General features: G+C 35.0%; 1 protein-coding gene across 1 annotated transcript; it reads left to right on the forward strand.

The window, feature by feature from the left end:
* Window positions 1-243: 243 nt before the first annotated feature.
* On the forward strand, window positions 244-8,814 carry LOC111367774. The gene is made up of 5 exons (XM_022988829.1): window positions 244-932; window positions 4,470-6,801; window positions 7,326-7,386; window positions 7,496-7,719; window positions 8,483-8,814. The coding sequence occupies exons 1-5, from the start codon at window positions 818-820 to the stop codon at window positions 8,547-8,549; spliced, it is 2,799 nt and encodes a 932-aa protein (XP_022844597.1). The 5' UTR covers window positions 244-817; the 3' UTR covers window positions 8,550-8,814.
* Window positions 8,815-10,640: the final 1,826 nt, after the last annotated feature.

Below are 10,640 nucleotides of genomic sequence, written 5' to 3' on the forward strand. Positions count from 1 at the left end.
GATGAGAAAAGAATGGATAGCAAAAAGGGGTTTAAAATTCATTTTCAACTTTTGAAATTCTTGTTTTTATCTACGGACAATACAAGATTCTTTCGTGGGTAAGTTTTTGACCAAAAAACATGAATCATGTCAGGTGTATAAGGACATTCACTGCTTCAAAATGACTTTGTCAAAATACAGCTTGCACTTATCTTTTGCTTTTATCAAAGTTGCTTTACTGAAAGTATAATACGCCGTCGTATTTGTATTTCCATACCAAATACGCCATTTTTAACCTGTCCCCCCACCCTAAAACTATGCATTAAGTGCAAACGGAAAGCGAAAATTCATTGCAAAAAAGTAAAATAATGTCGGGAATTGGGTTCTAATTAATATTCCCTCCAAATCCAAATCTCCCCTTTTATTGGAAACCCCAAAATTTCAGCTTTTTCTTTTTCTTTTCTTTGAAACCAACAAATTTAAAGAAAATTTGGATTTTGTTCCGTTATGTTTTGTTGCATTTGCATCTTGCAGTTTCAGATGCATTCTTCTGTTTGAAGTAGAACCCGCATCTTGATTTGACTGATTATTTGTATAATTTTCTTTATAAAATAAAGGAAGTCCAATTTTTATTTATCTATTAATTTGTGGTTGGGGAAATGTTTGCATAAATGATCTGGGGTTTTGTGGGCTTCAAGATTTGGGTTGACTTTTTGGGATTTTGCTTATTGAAGTTTCCGGTTTAGTAGATTAATTCTTGGTGGCCTGCAAAAAATATAGCTAAAATAATCTTTAAAAAATTAAGATTCAGTTTTGGTGAAGTATTTGAAACAGAAAAATGGCAGAAGCGGCAAAAGTAAGGCTGGTGCGTTGCCCCAAGTGTGAAAATCTCCTCCCTGAGCTCCCAGATTACTCTCTTTACCAGTGTGGTGGCTGCGGTGCTGTTCTCAAAGGTATAATATACGTAGAAGATGTATTTTCAAGGATATTCACATCTTATTCTCTATACTAAAAATAGTGACTGGACATAAACGCAAATCACTTTGTGAATATGTCTGTGATTTTCTCATTTCTGCTTTTTTTTTTCTTACTATTTAATGTTACTCTAGAACGGAAGAATTATGGTTTAATCCTTGAACTGTTTGTTACATGCATATGTTACCCTGTTTTTTCGTGTATATTAGACAACATACAGATATCATATGGTTATGTACAGAATTCTAATTGCAGATTCTATGTTCCCAATAAGCTGGATATTGTATGTGTTTGTTCAATCATCTCTGGAGGTGTTAAAACTGAAAGATTTATGGTTATGATGTTGAAACCTTAAACTTCACAAAATTAGAAACTTTGGACCTTGAAAACCTGAATTTTCCTACATTGCCAACATCCTCCATGTCAAATCACCAAGTAAATTAATAATACGGAACATACTTTAATTCTTTGGGATTGAATTTTTATTACTGGATCTTGATTCGAGATCTTGAGTCTTGAATATTAACTCTTCGATTCTTGAGTTATTGATTTTGATTTTGCTCTTTGATCTATAGTCTAGATTCTTGATTGTGGCTATTTGATCTTTCTCTACAATATGCTTTCTCTTGTATTTTTTTGTTGATGGAATGACACAGAGAATGAAAAGTTGCATGAATTGGGGACCATAATCTTATATATAGTTTTCATATGTATTTTGTTTATTATGAAATACAATTCTAAAGGAATATGGTCTATGCACATATAATTCGGCCCCCACTTTATTTAGATGCCATTAGGCTTCAACCCATCATTTTAATTCTTTGTTAGATCACTTTAATTTTTTACTTAACTTTACGATAACTCAATTAATTACATATGTAGTCCTACCGGACAAATTAAAATTTTCCCAGCATATGATTGTTTGAATAGAAATTGTATGTGGGCTTGAGTGAAATTTGAAGTCTTGTTATGGTAGCTTCTGATGGTAAAGCTAAAAAAGAAGGGGATATTGTATTACATTACGATATGATTGTGTATGTACTCAACATGTAAAATATGATGGTCCGAAAGTAATTAATCACATTTATGAACAGAACATTTCAAAATGATAATCAAAAACATAATTTTTGTAAGGTTTGAACTTAGAGTGTGTGGATATGCTTGTGAAATTGTAAAATTTTAATTGTTAATTATGGTTGGTTTAATGATACAGCTAAAGAGAACGGGCTTATGGAAGATGGATTATCAGAGATATCTGATGATGCGAAAGTTGTAGAAATTTCTGAGAAAGGTAGTATGCTTAATGTTTCTGAGGTGGGCGTTGAAAGTAGTGTGGGAATCGAACATAATAGAGCAAATGAGAGAAATGATATCGACGGAATGGTTTTAAATGGTAGTCCCAAAAGAGGAACAGAAAATAAGGAAGTACCATTCAATTTCCTTGCGAATAGAAAAGAAGGAGAAAGAACTAGAAGAGCAGATTATTTTGATGATGAGTACAGCTCTTCTGCAGAGGGTATGATTAATGATAGGAATCAGGGTAAAGAGAGTGGCATGGACATGAAAAAGCCAGTATATTCGAATTTTCATAGTGAAAATGAGCTTGATGAAATTGGGCCTCCAATGAGATCATTGAGATCTAGGCCTGCTCTGGACACGTGGGGCGTGGAAAGAAATCAATCGGTGGCTTCTTCAGCAAATGCCAGAATTGTAGCCCCACATGGGAGGTTTGATAGTTCTCTGTATCGTGGTGAGAGACCGTCGAGCTATGACATGGACTCTTATTATAGATATGGTGAGAGGATGAGATATCGGGATCATGATGTGGATGGGCTTACTAGAGTTGAAAATTTAGAGAATGATCGAGCTGAGCTTCTAAGGAAACTTGATGAATTGAAGGATCAACTAACTAGATCTTGTGATTTAGCAGAAAAACCTAATGATAGACTTGGTACTGATAGAAGGATGCCTCCAACTCCACCCAATCCATATGGTAGACATCATGCTGATTACGTGCAAGATGGCTTGGCTAGTTTGCATGGTGTTAATCAGCAACCCCTTGGTCCCAATGATTTGAAAACCCTGTATTCAAGTTACGATCGTGGACGCATTCCTCACATGGATAAATTTGGTTCAACAATGCAAGACTCGTATCCTCAAAGGAACTTCCCACCCGAGTTCTTGGGTTATGGTGATGTTTATCAACCAGAAATGCTCCGTAGGCCTACTAGTCAGCTGCCATCTAAATTTTTGCAACAGCCATCTCATGAGAACCGTCCAGGTCACTACATGGATATCAATCGCAACCTTTTCGCGTCACATCCACATGAAACCTTTTTTCACCAGCCTGCATGTTCTTGTGTGCAATGCTTTAACAATAACTGGCATTTGCCTCCAAAAATTCATCAAAGGTCTCTAGACGACCCCAATCTTCTATACTATCCGAATCCTGTTTTGCAACGTCACCAAGGTTATAGATCTGAGGGGTCCAATTCTCATCAAATGCACTCTCGACAGCCCCTAACAATGAGTTCAAATGATGCTGATTTAGAAAATGGCGGTTTAATATACCACCGTCCTAAAAAGTCAGTGGTAGCTCATGGGAGTGGACGAACATGCTTTCCCATTGCAGGGGGTGCCCCTTTCATAATATGCTGTAACTGCTTTGAGTTACTGAAACTGCAGAGAAAGCACATCTCAATGGTAAATAACCAACAGAAAATAAAATGTGGAGCTTGTTCTTCGATAATCTTGTTTGAGCTTGGGAACAATGGGATTATTATTTCAATTCTTCCAAACATTGATCAAGTTCAAATTGAGACCGACAATGGTTCTACTGGGACACTTGATGAAAATTTAAATTATTTGCATGGCAATTGTGGTGAAAATGCTGTTGATATGGACCCCTGTTCTACAATATGCTTTCTCTTGTATTTTTTTGTTGATGGAATGACACATAGAATGAAAAGTTGCATGAATTGGGGACCATAATCTTATATATAGTTTTCATATGTATTTTGTTTATTATGAAATACAATTCTAAAGGAATATGGTCTATGCACATATAATTCGGCCCCCACTTTATTTAGATGCCATTAGGCTTCAACCCATCATTTTAATTCTTTGTTAGATCACTTTAATTTTTTACTTAACTTTACGATAACTCAATTAATTACATATGTAGTCCTACCGGACAAATTAAAATTTTCCCAGCATATGATTGTTTGAATAGAAATTGTATGTGGGCTTGAGTGAAATTTGAAGTCTTGTTATGGTAGCTTCTGATGGTAAAGCTAAAAAAGAAGGGGATATTGTATTACATTACGATATGATTGTGTATGTACTCAACATGTAAAATATGATGGTCCGAAAGTAATTAATCACATTTATGAACAGAACATTTCAAAATGATAATCAAAAACATAATTTTTGTAAGGTTTGAACTTAGAGTGTGTGGATATGCTTGTGAAATTGTAAAATTTTAATTGTTAATTATGGTTGGTTTAATGATACAGCTAAAGAGAACGGGCTTATGGAAGATGGATTGTCAGAGATATCTGATGATGTGAAAGTTGTAGAAATTTCTGAGAAAGGTAGTATGCTTAATGTTTCTGAGGTGGGCGTTGAAAGTAGTGTGGGAATCGAACATAATAGAGCAAATGAGAGAAATGATATCGACGGAATGGTTTTAAATGGTAGTCCCAAAAGAGGAACAGAAAATAAGGAAGTACCATTCAATTTCCTTGCGAATAGAAAAGAAGGAGAAAGAACTAGAAGAGCAGATTATTTTGATGATGAGTACAGCTCTTCTGCAGAGGGTATGATTAATGATAGGAATCAGGGTAAAGAGAGTGGCATGGACATGAAAAAGCCAGTATATTCGAATTTTCATAGTGAAAATGAGCTTGATGAAATTGGGCCTCCAATGAGATCATTGAGATCTAGGCCTGCTCTGGACACGTGGGGCGTGGAAAGAAATCAATCGGTGGCTTCTTCAGCAAATGCCAGAATTGTAGCCCCACATGGGAGGTTTGATAGTTCTCTGTATCGTGGTGAGAGACCGTCGAGCTATGACATGGACTCTTATTATAGATATGGTGAGAGGATGAGATATCGGGATCATGATGTGGATGGGCTTACTAGAGTTGAAAATTTAGAGAATGATCGAGCTGAGCTTCTAAGGAAACTTGATGAATTGAAGGATCAACTAACTAGATCTTGTGATTTAGCAGAAAAACCTAATGATAGACTTGGTACTGATAGAAGGATGCCTCCAACTCCACCCAATCCATATGGTAGACATCATGCTGATTACGTGCAAGATGGCTTGGCTAGTTTGCATGGTGTTAATCAGCAACCCCTTGGTCCCAATGATTTGAAAACCCTGTATTCAAGTTACGATCGTGGACGCATTCCTCACATGGATAAATTTGGTTCAACAATGCAAGACTCGTATCCTCAAAGGAACTTCCCACCCGAGTTCTTGGGTTATGGTGATGTTTATCAACCAGAAATGCTCCGTAGGCCTACTAGTCAGCTGCCATCTAAATTTTTGCAACAGCCATCTCATGAGAACCGTCCAGGTCACTACATGGATATCAATCGCAACCTTTTCGCGTCACATCCACATGAAACCTTTTTTCACCAGCCTGCATGTTCTTGTGTGCAATGCTTTAACAATAACTGGCATTTGCCTCCAAAAATTCATCAAAGGTCTCTAGACGACCCCAATCTTCTATACTATCCGAATCCTGTTTTGCAACGTCACCAAGGTTATAGATCTGAGGGGTCCAATTCTCATCAAATGCACTCTCGACAGCCCCTAACAATGAGTTCAAATGATGCTGATTTAGAAAATGGCGGTTTAATATACCACCGTCCTAAAAAGTCAGTGGTAGCTCATGGGAGTGGACGAACATGCTTTCCCATTGCAGGGGGTGCCCCTTTCATAATATGCTGTAACTGCTTTGAGTTACTGAAACTGCAGAGAAAGCACATCTCAATGGTAAATAACCAACAGAAAATAAAATGTGGAGCTTGTTCTTCGATAATCTTGTTTGAGCTTGGGAACAATGGGATTATTATTTCAATTCTTCCAAACATTGATCAAGTTCAAATTGAGACCGACAATGGTTCTACTGGGACACTTGATGAAAATTTAAATTATTTGCATGGCAATTGTGGTGAAAATGCTGTTGATATGGACCCCTGTTTTAATGTTTATGACGACTCCGAACCCAAGTACTCTCCAAGAGACAAGAAGTCACATTCTAGCGAGTCTGGGAAGCGGCAGGACCCTCTTTCTCTATCTTCCAGTTTCTCTGAGAGTGAGCAGAGACTGGACACTGTAAATGCTAGAAAGGATGTTTCTCCTGCTGCTGAGTTGCCTTTTAAAGAAGTCAGGTCTTGCCCAGTTCCTGATTCACTTCGCCAGGAATGTCCTGATCATTCTTCTGCTAATAATATGGTCAGTCGGTATGAAAAGGGTAACAAAAGTAAACGGTCCGAGAAGGAGAAGGTTGGCCTTGATAAGCTTACGTCTCGACAGAATTCTGTAAAAGATGCACCAGTGGCAACTGAGATGGATGTATCATTGAATGAATTTTCAAATAGCTATGTATCACAGGACTCAATGGACACAAATAAAGAAGATCAGCCAAGAATCAATAAAGGGGGTGAGTCGTTCTTTGTGGGTCTCATCAAAAAGAGCTTCAGAGACTTCTCAAAGTCTAATCAAAATGTAGAGGATGGAAGATCACAGGTTTTTGTCAATGAGCATTTTATACCAGATCGTTTAGTTAAGAAGGCTGAAAAGCTAGCTGGACCCATTCAACCTGGAGCGTACTGGTGAGTACATAGACACAAGTTTGTGGCTCATTTTATATGGACTAAACTTGCATCTCTGAGTTCATCATTTATGTAGTGAATCCTGTTTCCATATATTTATCAAAAGAGAAAAAAGAACCCTTCTGCTATAGATTTCAACAAAAATAGCTCAAATCCAGCATGCTAAAAAAAAAAAAAAATAGAAAAAACTTCTGCTATTCTACTGCGCCATCTCTTAGCCTTTCTCCCCCTCTATTGCCGGTAAGAAAGGAGACGATTTCAACAAAAATAGCTCAAATCCAGCATGCTAAAAAATGAAGTATTTGAAAGGAAGACACTAATGTTGGTTTACTTTTTCAACTGCACGCCTCACCGCACTTCTCTCTACGTCTCCCACTTCTTTCTTTCCACTTAAATAATACGTCTTCTGATATCAAAGAATAATTTTGTAGCTATATTGTGCACTCTCATGATTAGTGGCAGGGATCTTGTTGTTTTGACCGGAGACACTAATGGAGGCTTTTGCAAATTCTATGATAAACCAGGTATGACATTCAAGCTGGATTTTGGGGTGTGATGGGACATCCTTGCCTTGGGATTATCATGGTGAGTCAAGTAATATATGATGCATAATACCCTTTTCCTTGAAAAGAACTTTATTTTATATCTTGTGTTATTCAAGAAAGGAAATGTAGTAATGATTAATGTCATGCAGCCAAATATTGAGGAATTCGATTACCCTATGCCAGAAAATTGTGGTGCTGGAAACACGGGGGTTTTTGTAAATGGGCGTGAACTTCACCAGAAAGATTTAGATTTACTTGCTAGCAGAGGTCTTCCTATCACAAGACATGGATCTTATATTGTTGAAATTTCTGGGAAAGTAGTGGATGAGCACACCGGTGAAGAACTAGATGGCCTTGGCAAACTTGCCCCGACGTAAGTTTTTCTCCTTTTCTGTCATAAATTTTACTTGGCATTCTGCTGTATTTTATATTCAATGAAGAAAATAGTAGCATATAATTCATATCTTATTGATTTATTTACTAACAATTAAGCCTTAACGAATGCACAAATATGGGTAAGATTTACCTGCAAGGGTAACAGGTTTTCCTTTCTGCATCCTTATATTTTATCACATATGAATAGCAACACTATTGATCTTAATACCATGATTAGGTTTAAGTCCAATATATACTTTAGTAATATTTGCATGTCGTTTTCTGAGAATTCGTCAATGGTATGAGAATGTACAAGTCCCAGTTTAGGCTCTAGTTTCTGTAGTTAATATTTGACTATTGACTTCTGTCTTGTTTGGGATAACAGTACCAAGAAGTTAGCAAGAAATTTTTAGAATTTTTTTAATTCCTGGTCCAAATTTTAGTTTTTTAAAATCGGCGTCCTTCCGGATAATTTGCTATTTTATTCTATTCTTTTTAGAAATTCTACTTAACTTTGGCATTCATTGCTCTAGCATTAGGCATAATTTTTAGATGAGTTTTGCTTGACATCCATTGTGTTGTTTGGCTGAGCTTTTCATATCAATTCTTTTGAGTACCTTTTTTGAAAAATATGTCTCGACACGTACTTTTCAAACAAGGTACTCAGCCAAACAGGTTCATGTCAATTCTATACACAACGCACTCTTTCCCACCGAGCAATTTCTACGCACATTTAGTAATGATTATTGAAATGTGGACAGGGTCGAGAGAGAGAAGCGGGGATTTGGTATGAAAGTTCCCAGGTTTCTTGCGCGATTGCAGCACTAGTTGCAGATGCTCGATGAAGGAATGATTATATTCAGGCAAGTGCTTGATTTTCCGAGGACTTGATTCGATGGTTACATTCTATGCAAAGTGGTACATGTTGTGAAAACTCGTTTGTTACTTGCTGTATTTGAAAATTTTCATTCTTATAGTTGTTTCCATGTTTTGGATCATTCATCAGTTAGCAAGTACTTTGATTGTTTTTGCTTTGCTAGAGAAAGTGCAATGGCATGAAAACCCATGATCTTGTTAATTTGGTTTTGGTTTTGGTTTTGGTTTTGATGCAAATGATGAGATCTAACGTAGACAAGTCTTTCGACATAGATCTAAGGTAAACTTTATTCTCGACAAGTTTGTAATTAATCGCTAGAAGAGATGTTAAAATGAGTCGAACATCTGAGATTGGTGCCATACTAAGTACTCCAATCATGACTCTTGGTATGGATGCCCGGCCCGGCCCAGCCCTGCCTAGCCTAGCCTCTATGGCCATAAAGAGTCGGGTTCGACTGTAGAAGCTTGTACTGGCCTACAAGTGTGTGTATATGAAACGTCTATTCAATTTATACTTTTAAAGACTTTTAGAGATATAAAATATTTAGAGTTTTCGAAGTAAATGTAAAGACTCCTTAAAATATGAGAGAGGTATTTAATGTAGACTTTTAAAATGTCCAGGGGTATTGAATCAAGATTTTTTTTATTTTTTTTCAATTATGGGTTATTTAAAATGTGAATACATTTTAAAAAGAAATTATAGAAATAAAACATCTCAATTTGTTTCTCGTTCACTGTATTTAGGATGATTTTGCAAAAGAAATTTTTATTTAATATTTCTTTTTTTTCCTTCCTTTCTACGAATCCTAGAACCATAATTAAAAAATTATTTCCTTTCCTCATTTTTTTTATCGTTTCTTTTTGTTTTCTATGGAAAAAAAAATCAGTGTAGTTAAAAAAAATTCTTATTGCATTTTTTCTCTGTTCTTTTTTTTTTTTAATCCAATTTTATGGAAAGATCAATTTGTAATTAAATATTATAAGTTTTTACTAAAAAGATTATAATATATTTTAAATATATTGATTTGTTGTTTACTTTTTAAAGGTCTAACATATTTATAATATTGAACATTAGATATTTCTTTTTTTGTTAATCAATGAATACTTAAATATTATACATATATTTTTTGTATTTTGATTATTTATTTATTTAATTGAGGCGATTTAAAATATTTCTTATTACATTGGATGGTAAAGTTTGATCCTCTACCCCCTATATAAGAACTCTCCACTAGTTTTTTAATCTAAATGAAAGTTTTTAAAAGTCAAATGAATTATGTAAAAATCTTAAAATGAAATTCTCATTCAAATATATAAAAGTGAATCTACAAAATTTTTTTTATAAGTTTAGATTGAATAGATGACTCTCTTCTCACCCCTCATACTGAAGTAGGTGAATTGATGTTTCAATCCATAGAAATTGAACAAAATTCAACTTCAATTGGATGCATTGATCAACCTATGTATTATTGTAAAATCAAACGCGACTCTAATTTACGATCTGATGAAAGAATTGTCTAGAGCTATCTGATAGTTGGTTTGGCTGCTTTAATTATGGTAGAATATTTCGAGACGTTAAAGATATACTCTTAATTATTGACAATTATTTTTTATTTTGTCCACGCAACATTCGAATTATTGACTCTTTTTTTTTTTTTTTGGGTAGATTGCCTTTTGCTTTCGATTAGTTAGATATGTATTGTATACGATCATTTATTTCTTTTATATTTTACTAATTACTAATAATTTGTTTTAACAATTTAATATTTATTTTCATGACCCATCAACTAAACTTCACGTCATGGGCAAATTAATTATTTCATGATCTTAACCCATCAACCGATAATGAATAGTAGTTATTTTTTAGATTAAAGAAATTGCATTAATATCGATCATTATATTATTTTCGACACATTATTTAATATCTTAAGGTGAATACTTATAGACTTTGCAAATATTAGTCAATGTTTGGTAAGCGTATAAATTAAAACTAAAGTGACTATAAAATATGTGTCTTATGAAACAAGTGGATGATAAGTAAAC

This window comes from Olea europaea, chromosome 18 (genome assembly GCF_002742605.1).
Source record: "Olea europaea var. sylvestris chromosome 18, O_europaea_v1, whole genome shotgun sequence".
Taxonomy (NCBI): domain Eukaryota; kingdom Viridiplantae; phylum Streptophyta; class Magnoliopsida; order Lamiales; family Oleaceae; genus Olea; species Olea europaea.